General features: G+C 45.4%; 1 protein-coding gene across 7 annotated transcripts; it reads right to left on the reverse strand.

Moving 5' to 3' along the window:
* Window positions 1–1,476: 1,476 nt before the first annotated feature.
* Window positions 1,477–13,507, reverse strand: Kiaa1191 (KIAA1191 ortholog). 7 transcript variants are annotated; one of them, XM_051171538.1, is made up of 9 exons: window positions 13,355–13,503; window positions 12,653–12,762; window positions 12,329–12,416; window positions 9,758–9,936; window positions 6,866–6,992; window positions 4,337–4,461; window positions 2,363–2,466; window positions 2,079–2,218; window positions 1,477–1,994 (listed from the first exon to the last, which is right to left on the reverse strand). In XM_051171538.1, exons 3-9 carry the CDS (start codon window positions 12,354–12,356, stop codon window positions 1,789–1,791), a joined length of 909 nt encoding a protein of 302 aa, XP_051027495.1. In that variant the 5' UTR covers window positions 12,357–12,416; window positions 12,653–12,762; window positions 13,355–13,503; the 3' UTR covers window positions 1,477–1,788. The 7 variants fall into 7 exon arrangements, with proteins under 7 accessions (XP_051027495.1, XP_051027513.1, XP_051027504.1 ...); XM_051171556.1 differs by lacking the exon at window positions 12,329–12,416; XM_051171547.1 differs by lacking the exon at window positions 12,653–12,762 and having other exon boundaries at window positions 13,355–13,497.
* Window positions 13,508–21,171: the final 7,664 nt, after the last annotated feature.

The raw sequence follows: 21,171 nt of genomic DNA on the forward strand, positions 1-21,171 counted from the left end.
TGTTACACTGCTCAAGGCACTGGCAGCCTGTTTCTGGAAAGACAGTAGTTTTTCCTGAATATAGCACACTGTGTACATTAAACTTGTTATGTGGCCTATGAAGATGACTGGCCAGTTCTCTAAATCTAACATAACAAAGCAGGCAAAGAAGCAAAAGAACAGAGCCTGTTAAAGAAACATCTAATGTCAAAAAGAGTCAAAAGTCTCTAAGTGTACAATGCTTGGGCTCCACTGTGGGACAGGCAGAATGGACAAGACTGACCTGGGTTTGAGAAAGTAGTAAAGATTTTTATTGTCAATACAACAAGATAACATAAATAAATTAATTTTACAGCAATCTTAGACTCCAGGGCTTCTCTGTGAGGTTAGCTCATTATGTAAACAAACTACTACCTAAAGTGATCTAGCAATCGTTTGTGAGTGTTCAGCCAACAGACCTGTGGACAATGAAAAGAAAAGGGCATTTCCTTGCTTCCTTACCTCCATGAGATGTGTTACTGAACATATGAAGCTAATCTGGTAGAAAATGGTCTCAAAGTTAATCAAAATAAGGTGACACCAAGTTCATGAGAGTTTACTCTAACAAACACTCAAGCTGGGTGTGGTCGAGCACACCTTTAATCCCAGCACTGGGAAGCAGAGGCAAGTAGATCTCTGTGTGTCTACTGGTGAATTCCAGACTTGCCAAGACTACATAGACCCTGTCTCAAAAACCAAAACACACAACTAAAAAAGCATACTATCTAAGAACGAGGGGTGAAGCTTGGTGGTAGAGCACTTGCTTACCATAAGCAAGGCCCTGGTTCAATCTCCTGTAATGAAGGGGTGCGGAACCGGAAGGGGTATGAAACCAGTAGATTGAATCAAGAGTTAATTCCATATTAAAGTGCAAAAGAGAAAAGGGCCATGTGAGACTACTGTTCTGTAACACAGCAGATAAGCAGCCCGCCACCTGCATGGGCCCAGGAACACAAAAAGGTGGTGCAGTGACTACTCAAAAGAACTACTGAGCCGGGCATGGTGGTGCACGCCTTTAATCCCAGCACTTGGGAAGCAGAGGCAGGCGGATCGCTGTGAGTTCGAGGCCAGCCTGGTCTACAAAGTGAGTCCAGGATGGCCAAGGCTACACAGAGAAACCCTGTCTCGAAAAACCAGAGGGAAAAAAAAAAAAAAAAAAGAACCGGGCTGGGCAGGGGTAGTACACACCTTTAATCCCAGCACCTGGGAGGCAGACACAGGCGGTCTTCTCTGAATCCAAGGCCAGCCTGGTCTACTGAACCAGCTCCAGAACAGCCAGGGCTCTGCACCTGGCTTGAAGGGAGGAAAGGAAGGGGAAGGGAGAAGAAAGAACCTGTGGTTCAGCTTAGAGAGCTAGGGTCCTGCCAAGAGTTACTGTAAGCTGCACTAAGCTCTCACACAAGCCCAGGCCCACTCACAAGGCTAAAGCACATCAGGAGGCCACAGCTTTCCACACTAGTCATGATTTGTCACTGCTCATGTTGAACATGGGAAAAGAATCAAGAGGCTTTAGTTTCAGAAGCGCACCAGCACTATTTACCTAGGAGAGCAAGGATCAGAGTCCCTTCTCTGGGATAAATGATTTTAAAAATAATAATAATAATAGGGTCTCCACTCTACACCTCTGACATTTTCTACTAACCTGAAAGCAGTGCAAAATGGTTTCTCTCACACAAGGACAATCTGCACAAAGTCACTCAGGCCTCAGTTAACTACATCACTCCTATGTCAGAGCCCAGGGGAAACGGAAGACCCTGGACAGCAAGCATACTAGAAGCCAGTGGGTGTGAGCACATTCAGGTCACGGGGCTTGATATTATGGGCTCGAGGTGGTGGTTTCTTCCCTTCTACCGTTGGGACATCCATCTTAGGCAGCTTGAAGGTTGCTGAATCTTCACCTACTCGTGTGGCCTGGGCACGCATGAGCTCCATAGGAGAGGGTTTCGGTGCACCTTTGTAAGCCTGGATGGCAAAACCTGCCAAGAAAAACCAAAGATTACAAACCCCAGCCCACACGGTAGTCAGGTGCCTCGCTGCTCTTTCTCAAGAAGCTGCCTTACCAGGATCAGACTTCTGCGTGGGTCGAGGTCCAAAGAGGCTCCATTTGTCTGCTGAGCTCCTGTCATTTCCACTCCCAGGATCCATGGTGTGAGGATTGGGGGCAGGTAAGGCTGAGGAAGAGTCAGAGGGGAACCAGCCTCTAGAACAGAATCAAGTACACACTCCTGTATGTTCTCTCTCTGTGTCTCATATCAAAGCAACAAAAGAGCACAGGCTGGAGCCCAGCGTCACCTCCCCACTGGACTCCCAGAGACAGCAGCTTGGAGCAACTAGGAAAGCTCACCTCGACTTGTGCTTAGGGGATGCGTGAGGGGTGCTGCTCGGGCTGGACTGGGCTGAGGCAGGGTGCTTCTCCTCTCTTGTCTCCCCACTCTGCAGCTTTAGTTTCTGTTCAGATGGGTAAGAAAAGGCTATTCACAGTGAGCTCAGAGAGCAGATCAGCCTGAGCATAAGCAGCCTGACAGACATGCTAACGCTAGGCACAAGTAACTCTTCTTCCACACCAGGTGGGTCCCATACTCCTAAGGAACTGTACGGCACCTCAAACACTCTTGTGCTACAAGCTAGGTGCTAGAACAGGTTTCCAACAAAGCCAAGTGGTTTAGGGGAAGAGCCACCATGCTGCAGAGCCCTTAGGCCTGGCCTTCAATTCTGCTCCTGTCTTTCGGCTTTCAAAGCCAGGACCCAGGCTTACTGTCCTCTTTAGCAAGGTGCTTCCTCTGAGAAGCCTAGCTCATTCTCTCTTCTCTCCCATAACCAACCACCCTTCCACAGCATTGTCAAAATACCGACTGACACTGAGAGCAGAGAGAGCCAGCTACCTCTCAGGGTTAAGCTAAAGCTCCACAGTAGTTATGTCTGTCCTTCGTAAGGGATATGCCTCTCCTGGACCTAACCTGAGTTTCTCTCAACACATCCATTTGTTTATGTTGACAACCTGTAACAAGATGAGTGGCAAAAACTGAGTGCCCCTCTCGAGAAGCATCCGTCTTGTCAAAACTCAAATGGACACCAGCTCAACACAGATTTCACACAGGAATGAGAAACTTGGCCTGCAGATTCATCTGGAATAGTCATCCCACAATGCCACCCATCCATGGTATCTTGTATCTTCCCCACCCCCACACATACCATCTCCTGTGCTTTTATTGTTCTCCCTATGCCCAAAGGAACTTGTAACAGTTACCTGTTTGGTTTTTTTTTCTCTTTAAAGATTTACTTTTTATGTGTGTAAGTGATCACCTGCATGTATGTATATGTGCTGTTAGTGGGTAGGGTGTGCATATGAAAATCAGCCTCGTGTCACTACTCAGCCATCCACCTTGTTGAGGGGTTTTTGGTGGAGGTGGTTTTTGGGGTTTTGTTTGTTTGTTTGTTTGTTTTAAGACAGGGTTTCTCGCGGATCGCTGTGAGTTCGAGGCCAGCCTGGTCTACAAAGTGAGTCCAGGATGGCCAAGGCTACACAGAGAAACCCTGTCTCGAAACACCAAAAAAAAAAAAAAGACAGGGTTTCTCTGTTTAACAACAGGGTTTCTCTGTGTAACAGATCTTACTGTCCTGGACTCACTTTGTAGACCAGGCTGGCCTCAAACTCACAGAAATCCTGTCTCTGCCTCACAAATGCTAGGATTAAAGATGTGCACCACCACACCTAGCTTCTGAATTTTTTTTTAAAGTCTAAACTGGTGACTTACGCATGGTGGTGCATATCTCTAATCCCAGCACTTGGGAGGCAGAGGCAGGAGGATCACAGTTCAAGGCTAAGCTGAGGGTGTTTGTTTGTTTGAAACAGGTTCTCACTATGCACCCTGGCTAGCCTGGAAACCCCCATGCTCACATACACACTGTGAATAAAGGTGTGCCACCACACCAGCCTGGGTTTATATACAAACACCCCATCTCTAAATAAACAGACAGAGAATGATGTTGCTGTCCAGCTGAACTACTGACACGTAGAACTGTGCGATTCCCTTCCTCCCTCCCTCACAGCCAACCACTCTGGCATATAAAACAGTTCAGAGCTCTCATGCATGTCATGTATCAACAAATCATGTATGTCCTCACTTTACAGGCCAGCAAGCAAAAAGATCTGCAGCTAAGACTTCCAGGCCTTCATCCAGGACGTGTGACCTTAGCAGGGCAGTCCTGGTCTGTTTGCTCGTTCTCTTTTTGTCACTCTCCAGAGTTTCCGGACAACTAAGCTGGAAACTTCTAAATCACAGCCATACTTCAACCATGAAAGATTCTGGTCACTTACATGGAGTGCTTCTGCCACTCGGAGGTACTTGGTCTCCTCGGTGGTGAGGCCCTTATGGGGTGTGTAGCCAGCATCTCTCAGTCCTGCCTGTTGTTCAAAACGCTGGATGTTCTCCTGGGTCTGTTCTGAAAAGAGAGGACAGTCACACCAACCCACAATTAGTCATAAACCAGTCAAAACAACACAGGTATCTGTTGTTCTGCCCAGAAGCAAGAGGCCACACTGACCACTGGAGAGGAAGGGGTGCCCTAGACAGGCCCTGACACAAAGATCCCCTCAGAAGCCAGCCTTCCCTCACAGCACACTAAAAGCAAGCTGCCCTCAAGGGATGCTGGATGCCTTGCCTCTTCTCAGACTCTATTCAGTAATAGCAAGCAGAAGGCGTCTGACGTCTGGACATAGTAAGAATTCCCAAGTCACTAAGCTCCCTGAGAGTCTTACCACCTGCACAGAAACTTTGCCAAAGTTCTTGCTTCTGCCAGCTGGCACTAGCCAGAGTCACAACACAACAGCCTGCCTTGAAGTAGCCCAGGCCTACAGACTCCAAGTTTTATATGTACAATCTTCCTGTTGCTATTCCTGGCCTACCTAACCATGTTCTTTCAGCTATTTATTCAGTTATTTCACAAGTCACACAATGGAATGGAAAAAGATGATATTTTTCTTAAGCCACAAACTCTGCAAACTACATACGAGTATGGCAGCTGTGCACTGTGGCGTTTGGACATTCCACTTCCTTCTTCTATGTGCAGGCATGCTGTCTGCATGTACACCTGTGTATCACATATATGCCTGGTGCCCTCGGAAGCCACAACACTCAAGCTACAAATACAAGTAGTAGCTGCAGCTTTGAGTGGGTCAGTAACAGAAAGCCAAAGTGGTTCTAGACTTTGACTTTTTGAGTAAATGCCCAGAACTGACCAAGACAAACCAATGCCCTCCAGGAGAAAAATAAAGAGCTTTGACAGAAAAAGAGCCAACCAAGGAGAACCTCTGGGCAGCTCAGTGCTGACATGCAGAGCTGCACACTAAATAATTAACTTCCCACACCAACCAGAATGGCCTTGAGAAGCAAGCAGGTTAGGTAACTTGTGACAGAAATTTAAAATATGGAGCTGGAGAGATGGCTCAGTGCCATCTTGCTCCTCTTTCAGAGGACCTGGGATCAGATCCCAGCACTCTATTGGATGGCTCACAACTGTCTGTAGCTCTAATTCCTGGAGATCTGATGTCTTCTGGCCTCCTCGGGTACAAGGCCAGATGTGTGTACACACACACATCCTACCCTCTCCCAAACACTCTCAAGCACACAGACTATAGACATAAATAATTTTTTTTAAATAATAAGTTTTAAAAGAAAAAAAGAATGGATCTCTGAGCCAGGCATGGTGGCGCACGCCTTTAATCCCAGCACTTGGGAGGCAGAGGCAGGCAGATCGAGGACAGCCTGGTCTACAAAAATGAGACCAGGATAACCAGTACTGTTATACAGAGGAATCCTGTCTCAAAAAATTCTTTTTTAATCAGGCCTCATTACGATCATCAATGACACACTCTAAAAACTAAAGAAACTGAGGCACCAAACCTGGTCTTCCTGGTGGACCAACACATACAAGGCCTTGGTCGGCACTATCAAAAGTTCATTTGTAAGCTGGGCGCAATGATTCACACCTATAATCCCAGCACTCAGGGAGGCAGAGGCAGGCAGATCTCTGCAAGTTTGAGGCCATCCTAGTCTACAAAGTGAGTTTAGGATAGCAAAGCTACACAGAGAAACCCTGTCTCAAAAAAACAAAACAAGCAAAAACAAAAATTTGTTTGTGAAAGTACATATAAATTATAAGTGCTATGTAAACAATTTCTCAAGTAGCTGGGTGTGGTGGTGCACAACTGTTCATTCCAGCACTCAAGAGCACTAAGGAGGGAGAACTATTTTGAGTTTGAAGCCATTAGCAGTACAACAAGACTTTATCTCAAAACAAAATAAAAAACACTCTATGTAGCCGTGCCAGGCCAGAGGCTACCCTCCAGTGTGCCATCTTCTCTAGCAATGCAGCTAGATCCAAAGCTCTGCTAAGGAACCACTCAGCTTTACAACCAACCTGTCAGCCTCCTCCCTACCTACAACAGTGGGTACAGTGTCTAGTATTAAGTAACTTTCCAAGACCACACTGGTCAAAATAGGGAAATAAGACTGTATCAACCAACAGCAGGACCAATGAGGTACTTAATAGTCAGCAAACCCCCCTGGCATAGCGGTGCACACCTGTAACCCCAGCACTCAGGCAGGCTGATCACTGTAAGTTTGAGGCCAGCCTGGTCTACAAAGAGAATCCAGACAGCCAAGGCTACACAGAGAAACCCTGTCACAAAAATAAGGACTCTTTCTCCTGCATGAGGTAGAGCTGAGGGGATCAGCAGCCACTCCTGTGAGGCCCCACGAAAGCAGCCCTGCCTGAGGACCATGGGCAGCTGAGGCCCACGTTCTTCTTCACTTGATTCACTCTGCTAAGACTGAAGGGTGCTTACTTGTGATCAGGGAATTCATGATGACATGGGTAGCTTTAGCCTTCACCACGGGGGCGTTGTCTGAATTGTCAGTGGCTGTTGATGGAGTCACAGCAAGGGAAGAGACACTGGCCGCTCCTTCCTCTGTCTGTTCAAGAGAGGTAAGGAAGCACATGAGCAGGGCAGGGGAGCTGCACACCTGAACTTACTTCTTTGGAGAAAGAGTCCTAAGAATATGTAACCTACTAAGTGAAGAAATATTTGAAAGGGACAGTAATGGTCACCGCTACCTGCCCCAAGTGACAACAAGAATAGACTCTATGGAAAAAGCCTGGAATCACATGATAAAGCACAGTCTGGAGCCCTGAGGCCTAACTTGCCAGCCTCTGGCTGCCCATTAGACTACAGATGAAGCTGCGTTTGATGGCACACGGATCCCTACGCTAGAGAGGCTGAGGTGAGAGGATTGGTGTGAGCACAAGTCCAGCCTGGGCTACACAGTAAGTCAAACCCTGTCTCCAAACTGAGGAAACATTAATGAGGGACAGAGAGAAGAAAGCACAAACAGGAAGGGCAGAAACAAAATGAAGCCAGTGCCCCCTACAAAGCACTGACCACAGGCCAAGCACTAAGCTTTCCTCAGCCGGGCAAAACATCCTCAGGCTTGGCCCTGCATCAGTCCCCTGAGTTCTGGCCACATAAGCTTCAGACTGTTGGGCAGGTCTGGGCTGTTAGATGTGAGACAAGGGCTCCATTCTAGGAGCACATAACGTTTCCTGTTGCCCACTGTAGTCCCAGCACTCTGCAGGCTGAAGACTGGGCTGCACAGTGAGACCCTATGATTGAAGAAAACAAATTGGGTTTCTAGCCTAGCTTATTCAGATTCTATCCCCAGCACCCAGAAAAATAAATATAATAATAATTTTAAATTAAAGTTATATTTCTAATAAATTCCCAAGTGTGATGGTTAGTGCTACCTTGACAGAATCTAAAATCACTTAGAAGAGAGACCTTTGGCCCCATGAGGAGTTTGCTAAATTAGGTTAGCCTTTGTGAGTGTCTGCGAGGGATTATCTTGACACTTGTTAATTGATGTGGAAAGACCCATTTTTATTATAGGAGGCACCATCCCCTGGCAGGGGATCCTGGGCTGTATAAACTAGAGACAGGGACAGAGCAGCAGCATGCATTCACCTCTCTGTTCCTGGCTGTGAATGAGACATGCCCAGTCCTTCAAGTTCTTCCACATTGACTTCCCCAGCAGGATAGACTGTACCTTGAACTGTGAGCTAAAATAAGCTCTCTTCTAGACGGGTCTATAATCCCAGTACTTGGAGAGGCAGAGGCAGACAGATCTCTGTGAGTTCGAGGCCAGCATGGACCACCAAGCGAGTCCAGGGCAACAAGGCTACACAGAGAAACCCTGTCTCAAAAATCAATAAGCCCCCTTCCCTGAAGTTGCCTCTGTCAGAGTATTTTACACAGCAACAGGAAGTAAACCAGGCCAGCACATCATACTACTGGACCACAGCACAAGGCTCACACAATGGTCCCCCAGGCCGAGGACTGAACCCAGGGCCTTGCACATGCTCACTGAGCACTCTACCATATCCCTTGCTCTTTTGTTGCATCTATTTTGAGACAAGATCGCTCTAAGTTGCCTGAACTTCCCTTGAATCATCTGTAGCCAAGCAGGCAATTCTCCTGCAGCAGCCTTGGAAATAGCTGCGGTTTTTGTAAGTTTGTTTTTACTGCAGTTGTTGTCTAGGGGTCTTTCTCTTTTTTTTTTTTTTTTTTTTTTTTGGTTTTTCGAGACAGGGTTTCTCTGTGTAGCCTTGGCCATCCTGGACTCACTCTGTAGACCAGGCTGGCCTCGAACTCACAGCGATCCACCTGCCTCTGCCTCCCGAGTGCTGGGATTCTAGGGGTCTTTTTCTTTGGCGGAGCCTTTGGCTGGAGCTCAGGCTGGCCTGAGACTCAAGACTCTCCTTATGCAGGCTGCCACAGTTCTTATGGTCTTTCCACTGTCTTTAAACAGAACATTTTTTTCTCCAACAGCTGCTGGGTCAGATTACAGGAGACAGCTGACATAAGGAGTTCTCTACAGAGCAGTGGAGCAGTTCTTAGAAAGAATCCCCTGTTCTGAGAGTGTAACAAGAGAAACAGAAATCCCTCATCAGAAGGAAGAGCTCAGACAGACTCATTTCACATCAGCTACACACCAGGTAAGCCTCTGAATCTCCTATTTACTCCCTCAACACTCTAAGACAAAGAATTCCCCCTCTAAGACAGAGGCGCTATGCTCAGGGGTAAAACTGTCCAAGTCACAAACTACTTGAGATCCACTCCAGGTCTGCTTAAGCAAATCCTCCCTCCGCACCTCTTCCCAGGGCCCCAGCTGAAGCTGCAGGTAAAATGGCTTCTGAGCTTTTGGTTTATTTGGGCAATAAAGCCTAAATAAACACTCAAGTGTCCCAAAATCTGAACCTTGCACACTGCCGTGACAGCACATCCCGCAGTGTAAAACTTCATTTCATGTACAAAAATATGACTACATAAAAGTAATTAGGCTATGAGGAGAAGGAATGTATACAACATAGGTCCTAGTCCCTAACTACCTCATTGTGTCTCGGCAGTTACTCCAGGAATTCTATGGATGGATAATAGAGAAGCTACAAAGAGGCAAGGATTCATCAGAACTCAGGTATGGTGTGGAGTTTGGCTTTTTAGTTGTGGAAGTGGAGTCCAGATGATGTAGACACTACTGTTCAAGCTGTGGGCTTCTAAAAGTTACAGAAGATACACAAAGGGACCGGCTCTGCCTCATTTTGTGGGACAGAGAATCACTGAAGGCTTCTGGAGCAGAAGCATGAAGGGGTAAGCCTGACAGAAGCAGTCAGCAGGCTAAGGTACCTTGTCAAGACGCTGATACTTGCGCTCTGGAATCACAGGCTTCCAGGGGATGCTGCCCATGTCCGATGGAGGAGGAGTCATGGGTGCAGGGTCCTCTAGGGCATCATCATAGCTGAATGCCCGGCGACACATCCCGATGGGCAGGGACATCTTGCCTAGGGGCCCACTGGGCGCAAGAGCTAAGAACAAAGACACCTGTCAATATGGAATATCAACTGAACATACTAGTGGATTTAAGTTCATCTGTAGACAAGAAAGCTGTGAAACTTACTTAGGGACAGTTTGTCTGTGACAACTAATCCATTCAAGGGAAGGTAATAATAGTGCTAATTGCCTTCTTTACTCACAGCACTCTAAGAATCTCTACTACACCCACTCACCAACATGATCCTGTTTTGTTTTGTGTGTGTGTGTGTGTGTGTGTGTGTGTGTGTGTGTAGCTTTGTTTGTTTTTCAAGACAGGGTTTCTCTGTGTAGCCTTACCTCTCCTGGACTCGATTTGTAGAACAAGCTCGCTCACAGAGATCTGCCTGCCTCTGCCTCCCAAGTGCTGGAATTAAAGGCGTACCACATCCGGCTCACAATCCTGTTTTTAGTCCTTTTTCAGATAGGATCTTGCTATGTAGTCCTGTACTCAGCATATAGCTTTCACAGCTGGCCTCAAATCCTGTGAGTCATCCTGCCTTAGCTCTTTCCAGGTGCTGGGACTAAAGGCACAAACCACCAAACCAGGTTCTAATCCATTCTTATAGACTAAAGAACCTTAACCTCAATTTAAATTACCTATGCAAAGTTTCAACTTCAAAGAAAAATTTCCAGTCAAAACTCAAACATTTCTCATTTCAAAACTTGTATGCTAAACTCAGTCATACAAGACTAAAGAGGCTAGAAAGTGACTAAAGGTATCTTCTCTTCTTTTCCCCTCACTCTATAGCCCGTCACTGTCTCATTTGATGAGGAAACTAAAACCCAGTTGTAAAAGGTTCTGCCTCACTACATAAAGAAAATGGCTAGCTCAGGCTCAACCAAGCTTATGACAAGTGCTGCGCCTTTTGTGTCTTCCCCACAAAGAGAGCTATAAGAAACAGTTCAGTCTGTGGTCTGGCACCACCTCTAGTTTCTGGTGTTCTAATGACTTCAGCATTTCTATGGCAGACATTACTGACAGCCACTCTCATCAACACTACCAGCTTAACCCTGCCATTCCTTTGCACGGGAACTGACTGCTGGAATGTCCAATTGTGACGACGGTACCATGCTTCAAGGGCACTTTCAACTGTGCCAGCCCAGCGCCTGGAGAGCAAGGTTCATTTGTCTGCTTTACTGATCCAGAACCTGCCTTCAAGGTGATACTTTCCTGTTACATAATCATGCTCGTCAAGACAGCAGCCTGCCTGGCAGCAAGTCTCAAACCCCGGAATTTCCACTTAAACAGCGAAGAGACCCAGGGATACCATGTGACTATTACCAATATTAATAACTGACAAACCCAAGAGGGTACTGGTTGCCAAGGGCCAGGGAGAGGGCAATCAGGTGTATCTCCTAATGGGTACAAAGGCTTTCTGGGGGCATGAAAATGCTCTGTAAGTAGATTAATTTGATAGATGGCACAAACTTATGAGCACACCAACCAGTAAATTACCCACTTTACGTGGGTGAATTTACAGTACTGCATTGTTATCACAACTAAAACAGACATGCAAACAAAAATTACCAGGCACTTACATCCCTCCTTCTATCTGATCCTCATTAAGCAAAGTCTCTTCCCATTTCCCAGCTCAGAAAACTATGGCATTAACATAAGCAATACCACACAGCTGACGAATGTGCAGTAGGAACCTAGGCCAGTGCTCACCTTGCGCCACCGTTTCATGCTCCCATGCTACAAGGCATTAGCCTAATGAGCGCACCACCTCGCTCTGCAGGTTTACAAGAAGTTTGTGACAATCCAGGAAGAATGCAAGACATACATGATGGCAAAGACGAGATATTAGGGCACAAAAAGGAAGCTTCCATTAACCTACCTAACTGGGGAGCAATTTCAAAACTTTTTCTAAGATCTCTCTCAATGGCTTCATAAAAACAATAGCAATAAAGTCAGCTAATATCCACTAGGAAATCAATCAACAGATCAAATACTTTTTTGAGCCAAGCACAGGAGGATCTCTGTGAGTTCCAGGACAGCCAGGTCTACACAGTGATTTTCTCTCCCAAACAGAAAACAACAAACACTTTTTTTGAGCAGTACGTGCAGATTTAGTAACAACTTTTGTTTTTGGTTTTGTTTTTGGTTTTTGAGACAGGGTTTCTCTGTGTAGCGATGCAAGTCCTTTTAAAACTAAGATTTAACAGTGACTTGTACCTTTTGCCCGCACCTCCATCCTACCTTTACCACCCTCAAAACAGAGCAATTTGCTCTCACTGACATCCTACACACTGCTAAGACTTCCCCTTTGGTAAAATAATGCATTTGTCATATTCTCATACACTAAGGGAAGAGGCTCTAAGTTATGATTTTGGCTGAGAGGGTAATGAGGTAATATTAAAATGACAATCAAAAACTACATTTACCAGGCACTCCTGGCTGTCTTGAAGCCATTATAAGACTGGGATCCAGGTGTTTTTTTCTACACAGAATTTGGAGCTGAGTATATGCCACCTAATAAAAACAACAAAGGCCATTTTCTTATGCCGAACAGCAGAGGATCACTCCAGTGCTGTTCTCTTGAGACACACAGAGACTTATGGCTTGTTAACAGGTGCAAACACACACACACTAGAAGCAATGAGTGACAAACACACCCTGAAATGGATAAAGTTCAAGGATTCACCTTATCCACTGGGTCATCTTGACAACTGAGAAGGTAAAGCAAGACACCAGTGAAGACACCTTACCACAGTGAAATGACGCGGGACTAGGCTGACAGACAGATGTTAATGATGAGGAGCACTGCCCAGTTGCTGCACATCAGCAAAGCTTCCCAGGAAGGGTCCATCCAGAAGTTCTAGTATCAATAAACAACCAGGGTTTGGTACAGCACTCCTAAGTCCACCAAACGATGCCCTGTACATCCGTTCATTCCCCATTATCAGCCTCACGAGCCGTATTATATAGCATTAGTCCTTGACAGAAGTGGGCTATGCAACATACACAAAACTTGTCTTTAAAACCCTTGGACTGAAAAAAAAACAAAAAAACAAAACAAAACAAAACAAAACCCTTGGACTGCAGTGCACAGCAGACATTACTGACCTGAATTTTTGTTCAAGTTCACAGGGCTCACTCACCGCGGTCCAGAGAACATCTGCAAGGCAGACACACGCCCTTCCTCTCCCTGAGCGACCCCAAGCCTACAACTCTCCTTCCGGAGGTATAAAGCAAAGCCTCTGGGATGTGTAGTGCCTGGTCAGACCCCTCCAGGGTCCCACCCCTTAGGGCTCAGCTGGCAGGGAGCGGGTGCTCGGAGGCTCCCTAGGAGGATTTTCCTGAGGACCTTCGAGCCTCGCGACGGTGGAACAAGGTCCCCACTCGGCCCCCAGGCCGCGGAGCCCCGGGGCTCAGGATGTTCCCAGCACAGCCAGGCCGCAGTTCCTCACCTGCTAGCCCGCCGCCTGCGGCCCGAACTCCCGCACTAAAGAGGTTCCGAGGCCCAAGATGGCCCAAGAGGCTGTGGGGTTGAGCAGAGCCAAGCCATCTTGAGTGCGCAAGAAACGCTATCAGACGGTAGACTGCAGCCAGCCGGCAGCTGAACCACGTACCAGTCCCGCCGCAAGTCACGCGAGACTTGGCACCGAGGTTCGCCGGGTGTGCTGGGAGTTGTAGTCCGCGTTCTGGGCGCAGCACCATAACCACCACTACCACCTGCCTCCAAACACCTTTGGCGGCCCAGTAGGTTGCACTCTAAAGAGGGGTCCCACGGGATTCCCGGACAGAAAGTCACCTGTTACTAGCACTTTCTCTGTGCTTGTAATCGCAGCAACTTGGAGGCTGAGACAGGAGCAGTACTTGCACCAGGGAACCGGGTGAGGGGTGGGGTGAGAGGAAAAGAATGAAAATTGATGGCTAGAGATGGTTCTGCAGTTAAAAAGAACAGCTACTGCACTTGCAGAGAACCAAAGTGTGTTCCCAGCACCCACTTTTGGTGTCTCACTACCTCTTGTAACTACAGCTTCACGGAATCTGCCGCCATCTTCTGGCTTCCAAGGACACTGCATGGACACATACAGTGCCACAACCGTAATACCTATAAAATAAGATGAAGCCGGGTGTGGTAGCGCACACCTTTAATCCCAGCACTTGCTGGGTAGAGGCAGGCGGATCACTGTGAGTTCGAGGCCAGCCTGGTCTACAAGGCAAGTTCACGACAGTCAAGATAGCACAGAGAAACCCTGTCTCAAAAAAAAAAAAAAAAAAAAAAAGAAGCTGGAAAGAGCATAGTAAACACCTTGAAATCAAAGCTCTTAGAGTAGAACATTAATTTAGGCTGCCTGGGAAAAACTGTTTCTAGTTGTGGTGTGGCTAACCCCTTTTTTTTTTTTTTTTTTTTTTTTAATGGTTTTTGTTTTTTCAAGACAGGGTTTTTCTGTGTAGCCCTGGCTACGCGCTTTGTAAATCAGACTGGCCTTGAACTCACAGATATCCGCCAGCCTCTGCTTCCTAAGTGCTGGAATTAAAGGCGTGCACCACCACTGCCCGGCCATACCTTCAATCCAAGTGCTTTCTGAAACAAGACTAAATAAAATTAATCCCAGGTGAATAGGCAAAGCAAGAAACCAGCTGACAGGGAGTGAACATAAGTACCCACAGGAAGGAGGGTCATTGAGCTGAAGGGTATGTAAGACAGCGTGAAGAAAGAGAAAGGGCTTTTTCCTTCTGGGACATCAGCTGAGTAGGAAGGTCAGCTGGGTGCTTTTTCTGCCTATCTGAGCTAGCAGAATTTCACCTCAGCATCTGATTCCCAAGTCTTTATTGGTAAAATCAAAGTTTGGTATTGCAGTTATTTTACCAGTATGGCCTAATAATGTTTATTACTAGGTCTATAATTATTATTATGACAGTATTTTTTTTGACACACTAGCAATCAATCAAGACACAGACACATGTTATATTTTAAAATAGCCTTAGTTAACCTGAGGCAGGGCAGATATTAATCCCCTAAACTACTTCCTAGAGATATGCCATACCTGCCCCAATCCAATGCCATCTGCTTCTAATAATTTTTCTCAAGCTACCTCCTATCCATAATCCCAAATGCTTGCTAATTATCTATCATCTAGGCCAAGTCTCCATCCATGCCAGCCACGTGCTTCTCCTCCACCTAACCCATGGCGCAGCCTTCTTCTCTGGTCTCCCTTCCTCCAAGCTTCTGTCTCCCCAAGCTCTGGAATCTTAGCCATGCCTATCCCATTTGCCCTGCCCAGAGTCAAACAGGTTAGGCTCTCAGGCAAAGTACAGGTGGGGCACAGAGGCAGCATGCAGGAATTAGCAGAAAATACACCAGACCAACCTCCAACAATTCCCCTCTCTGTTTAAACAAATAAGCCTTTTTAAAAATATACAGTAAGAACATTTATGAAAAATTATAAAAACCAAAAGGTAAGACTAACATACATAATGTCAAATCGAAAGGTATTTTGGCAACCTTGAAGAAAATATCTTGGTGAATCAAAAGTTTTCAACCTAAATCAACACCTATCAAAGCTCATATCTATTGACCTAAAAATATCTGTCTAGACCTAAAGGTATCTTCTTAACTCCTAAACAACTAAGCTTAATTTTCAAACTATCTGGTCTTCAACCCCATGAGAGACTTGAGAAAGAATAAATTTAACTACCTGAGAAAACTGGAAGTGCAGGTTAGCAGCTTCCAAAATGGAAAAAAAAAAAAAAAAGACAGAGACAGTTTGCTGCCTGAACAGGCACCTAAAACTTTGGAGCATCATTATAGGCTTCGGCCTTTTCCAAATCTACTTTATTTGGGTTTCTTTAATGCTTATACCTCCCTTCCAACCCATCTATCCCAGACAGGAGAGAAAAGAGATTAATGGGAACAGAAAAAGGAGACCTTTTTGGACTCAGTTCCTGGGAGCGATTCCCCTGGTGTAATCGGCAGGATTTCAGCAGACCAGCAATTCAGCCAAAGCTGTGGCAGGAACCTGGAACAGCAGCCAGAACCCTGAACCCGGAAGCGTTCTCTGGAGCGGTTCTCTCTAGGAGCGTCTTGAAGTGGCGCGATGAACAGCCAAACACCCCAAAAGGCCCCCCTCCTGTTTTGGGTATATGGCCTCTTGGAGTCTGTACCAAGATGTGTTTCAGCTGGCAAAAACCAAGCCCTCACAGGAGGTGGTTCATCTTCTAGTGGATAAACATCACCTAATCTCTCACAAGTCTGTTCCCCATTCCACACTTGGGATCAAAACAAAAACATATTTGTATCCACTACACATCATCTTCAGCCTTCTGGCCCAATATATCTGACAGACGTATTTGTGAAGTAGGAACTATTGAAGACTTGCTTACCCTGCCTTGGCAGAGTTTGCCAGCATCTAAGCTTGCCCATTTTAGGCAGAATTTTGTCTGTGGGAGAAATAAGGACATTTTTGCCCGGTGGGTGTTTCGTCACACGTGAAGCCATCTCCACAAGGAGTTTCTTCGCTGCTCATCATCTTCTTTGAGGTAGGCTGGGTGTTGCCAGGAGTAAACCTATCTTATTAAGAATCCTTAAAATAATAACATTTTAAAATGCCATATTCTGTAGGTCTCTAAGGATTTTGAAGACCTCATCTATCTATAGAATTATATCTATCTGTTAAGCGTAGGTGGTATATTTTTGTACTTGACATGACCATGAGTTGATCAACTAACAGTTGACTTACATTACTTAATTATCCTAAACAGCTTGCAATAGTACTATCAAAGTATTGGAAGTAAACCTTGTATTATAATTGAGTTGTATGGGTTCAATATCTCATAATTAGAGTAGAAATATATATAATGTGTATGAAGAATAATCTCAAATCTGAATTCTATGTCAATGTATCAAAATTAAACTTATTTTACGCTAATATACAAAATTATATATCAATGAATTAAAATTAATCTTATTTGTGAGTAACAATTAAGGCCTTAAATTGAGGAGTAGATTCAATAATCTACTTTTTGTCCTATCATCGCTACATATTTTTATATTTTTCATTTTTTTCAACTCCTGTCTCCATACCTATGAAAGAAAGAAAAGGAGAGACATCTCTAAGTCCAACCTCAGTTTCTCTCTGAATAAGACCAATATTAATTTATAACCAACTCCCAATGAAAATAAACATCCAAACCGAGCATGGTGACACACGCCTTTAATCCCAGCACTTGGGAAGTAGAGGCAGGCAGATCATTGTGAGTTTGAAGCCAGCCTGGTCTACAAAGTAAGTCCAGGACAATCAGGGCTACACAGAGAAACTCTGTCTCAAAACAAACAAAAAAAGAAAAAAAGAAGCCAGGCGGTGGTGGCGCACACCTTTAATCCCAGCACTCGGGAATCAGAGGCAGTTGGATCGCTGTGAGTTTGAGGCCAGCCTGGTGTACACTGCCAGTCCAGTACAGCCAAGGCTAACACAAAGAAACCCTGTTTCGAAAAACCAAAAAAAAAGAAAGGAAGAAAAAAAGAAAATAAACATCCATAGCTCAAAAAAACAACCAAAACCTACCCAACCCCCCTTAAGGGAAATGGAGTATCATTCTCGTAAGGTTTCTTCTGGCTGATTTGGCATGAATAATAATACCTTTGTAGGGTCCCACATAAAATTGGGGAAAATGGTTAAACAAGCTAGGAATAGCATTGTAGTCCAGTCTCTAAATGTTGAGAAATTCCAGGCTTAATAGAAGTCCCATGTGGGACAGTCTGAAATACTGGACCAATTAGGATCAGGATCTTTCTTCGAAGCTGTCCTGTTCTGATAAGGAACAGCAACCGAAGCAGTTGGAACTGGAACCAGAAGGATGCACAATGTCAGCACCTCAGCATGCTGGAGGAATGGATCCTGGCAGGTCTGATCCAACATCAGTGTCCAGTTCTTTTGTTCTGAAAACGTATAATTTCTCACAAGCATTATACAGTCCTAAAACTATAAATGTATGAGGTGGGCAGGATGCACAGAACAACCAAGGCTGGTTCTCTGCTCTTTGGATGAGTAGAAGAAAGACATCTGTAAATCTTCATTCGTGCCCTATGAAAAATGGCATCTAGTAATAAATCACATGGACTCTGTAACCAACAAGAAGCTTTGGCTAGGCATAGACAGTCGTGCCTCAGCCACTCTCAGAGCTGTTCCTATGTAGTGGGATTAGCAGTAAGTGACCTGCTTGTTCTGCAGTTTGAATTCATGTAAGGGCAGACTGACTTAAGTCAGCAGTCTCTCTTTCATCCGGGTCTGTTTCATTTTGATCTCCTTCAAGGAGGAAGTATAACATCACCATTACCAATGAACACACAATCATTATCATATTGAAATCAAAACAAGATTGTATAGTTCTAAATGTCCTTCTCTGGGCTCTATGGTGCCTGATGTATGTTGGGGACAGGCCATATGGCCAATGATCAGCCATCTTGTCAAAGCCTAGGTTCCTATTTCTCCAGCAGTCTGTCGTGACCTTGTCGTGGTTCGGCAGTTAGACTAAAGATAAGATTTAGATGGAGCCACCCTGTTGTAGTTTAGCAGTTAGATTAGATAAAGATAGCAAAATATTCGGTGTGGCAGGACATCGTGACCTATTTGGAATTCCTCGAATCTTGAGATAGCCTGCAGCTGGGTTGCCATAGCAATATGCTTCCCTGCCCCCTGCCTTATAAAACCTTCTACCTGAACAATAAAGTTATGAGAGCTTGATGAAAGACTTGCTCTTCTTTGTGTCTTGTGTTCTGTCTCTATACAGGAGAATTCTCCTCCTGAGCGTTAGTCAAACCCTGGCAGGCCGGGTCAGATGTATAGGCCAGGCCGCTACCTATTTCCTGAGAAAATGCATCCTGTTTTAGAGACAGGTTGGTTGCCCTGAGCAAAAGAAAAGGCATTAAGTTTTAAATAAACTTTATATAAACTCTCATTTTATTTTAGAGTTTATGTATACTCTAGGCATCTTGTGCCTGGGTTTGTACATTTGTTGTGGGTGGTTTTGTCTCATCCCTTCTCTCCATAGGGGACGGACACTTTCTTTTTTTTTCTTTTTCTTTTTTTTTTTTTTTTTTGTTTTTTTGAGACAGGGTTTCTCTGTGTAGCCTTGGCTGTCCTGGACTCACTTTGTAGACCAGGCTGGCCTCGAACTCACAGTGATCCGCCTGCCTCTGCCTCCCGAGTGCTGGGATTAAAGGCGTGCGCCACCACACCCGGGGGCTGGGACGGACACTTTCACCCTTTAGGTCTAAATGTCCTTCTCTGGGCTCTATGGCGCCTGGTGTATAGGCTGGGCCGCTACCTGTCTCCTGAGAAAATGCGTCCTGTTTTAGAGACAGGCCAGTTGGCCTGAGCAAAAGAAAAGTCATTAAGCTTACCCTAGACATCTTGTACCTGGGATTTTACATTTGTTGTGGGTGTTTTTGTCTCAACCTTGTCTCCATAGAGAATGGACACTTCCACCTATTAAGTATATGAATTGTAGTCTTAGAATTTCTGGGCCCTAGCAAGGCTGATGTGTAGTTTGTCCCCTGTAGGCTCCAACTTTTCCAAGCCTACTTTATTTGGGTTTCTTTAAATGCCTAAACCTCCCTTCCAACCCACCTGCCCTAGATAGAAGAGAAAGGAGGTTTATGGGAACAGGGAAGTAGACCTTGTTGGATTCAGTTACTGGGAGCGATTCCCCTGGTGTAGTCAGCAGGATTTCAGCAGACCAGCAATTTCACCAAAGTTGCTGCTGGAACCTGGAACAGCAGCCAAAGCCTGGAGCCTCGAAGCCTTCGCTGGAGCAGTCCTCCCTTGGAGTGTCTCAAAGTGGAGTGATGAGCAGCCAAACAATACCAAGACCCAAAAGGCCCCGCCTCCTGTTTTGGGCTAATATATCCTCTCTGAGAATCTGTACTAGGATGTTTTTCAGCTGGCAAAAACCAAGCCTCCACACAAGGTTCACCTCCAGTGGATAAGCATCATCCGTTCTCTCACAAGTCTGATCCCACACTTGGAATCAAAACAAAAGCATGTTTATATCCACTACAGTCACCTGTAAGTCTGCTGTGTCTCTTTACATTTGGCGTGACTGCCACCTGTCCTCCATGAAAGTAGCTCACATTTAGAGGGATAAGCTGGTTGCCAGAGCAGTGACACTTCAACTCAGCATACAAAGGCTTTTTGACATGGGAGGCATGCAGCTTGCCTGTCTCCCTGCACAACCTTGGTCCTTACATAGACCAACAGAACATATCTCTTAGGCCAATTACCCTTTGGCACCAGTTCTCCTGTGGAAGATTTAAGGAGATTGGCTGGCCTTTTTAGAGCAGTGACATCATTTTTCTTACATAAACCTAAGATTGATGTGTATCCAACCTTTAGACCAGTAAGGACATATAATCCATTATTAAGAAAAAAGAAAAAAAAAAAAGGAGGGGCTGGAGAGATGGTTCAGTGGTTAAGAGCATTTCTAGAGCTCTTCTAGGGGTCCTGAGTTCAATTCTCAGCAACCACGTGGTGGCTCACAACCATCTATAATGAGATCTGGTGCCCTCTTCTGGTGGGTAGGCACACATGCAGACAGAACATTGTATACATAATAAATAAATCTTTGTTAAAAAAAGAAAAGAAAAAAGGAACTTAGGTGGGCGTGGTGGCACACACCTGTAGTCCTAGCACTCAGGAGGCAGAGGCAGAGGCAGGTGGATCACTGTGAGTTCAAGACCAGCCTGGTCTACAAAGCGAGTCCAGGACAGCCAAGATAACACAGAAAACCCCTGTCTCGGAAAACTAAAAAAAGAAAAGAAAAGAAAAAGGAACTTACATAGTAATTTGAAGGAAAATTTTGTAATTTTGAATCTTAGACTGTCTTTGTAAGTAGCTCATCAAAGAGCCTTTGGCTTTTTCCTCTGGGCTGTTGGGGGAGCTAGCAAGCCTTTTCCTCCTGGGTTGTCAGCTGAGCTAGCAAGCTTTTGGCCTTGGGCTTTGGCTTTTGGCTTGTAGCTTTTGGGTTTTGGATTTTTCCTTCGGGATGTGAGCTGAGTAGGAAGGCCAGCTGAGTGTTTTCTCTGCCTCTCTGAGTTAGCAGGTTTTGCCCCCAGCATCTAGCTCCTGAGTCTTCAATGGTAAAATCTTGCATTATAACAACAGTCCTCCGTCAACTTGTGGATTTGAGCTGTCCATTTCTTCTTTACCATGGAGTCTCAGGCCGTACCAAGTGGTGGTATATCATCAGAATATCAACAGATCCACTGGGCTTAGAGCCC

This window comes from Acomys russatus, chromosome 3 (assembly GCF_903995435.1).
Source record: "Acomys russatus chromosome 3, mAcoRus1.1, whole genome shotgun sequence".
Taxonomy (NCBI): domain Eukaryota; kingdom Metazoa; phylum Chordata; class Mammalia; order Rodentia; family Muridae; genus Acomys; species Acomys russatus.

Bases quoted from the DNA above. Each gene is read 5' to 3' on its own strand.
- Kiaa1191 (XM_051171538.1), bottom strand. From the start codon at position 12,356: ATGGCTTCAAGACAGCCAGGAGTGCCTG. The intron at 2,467-4,336 runs GTAAGTGACCAG...CCATCTGAACAG, and splicing joins GAGTGGCAGAAGCACTCCAT to AAACTAAAGCTGCAGAGTGG. The intron at 2,219-2,362 runs GTGAGCTTTCCT...ATTCTGTTCTAG, and splicing joins TCCCCTAAGCACAAGTCGAG to AGGCTGGTTCCCCTCTGACT.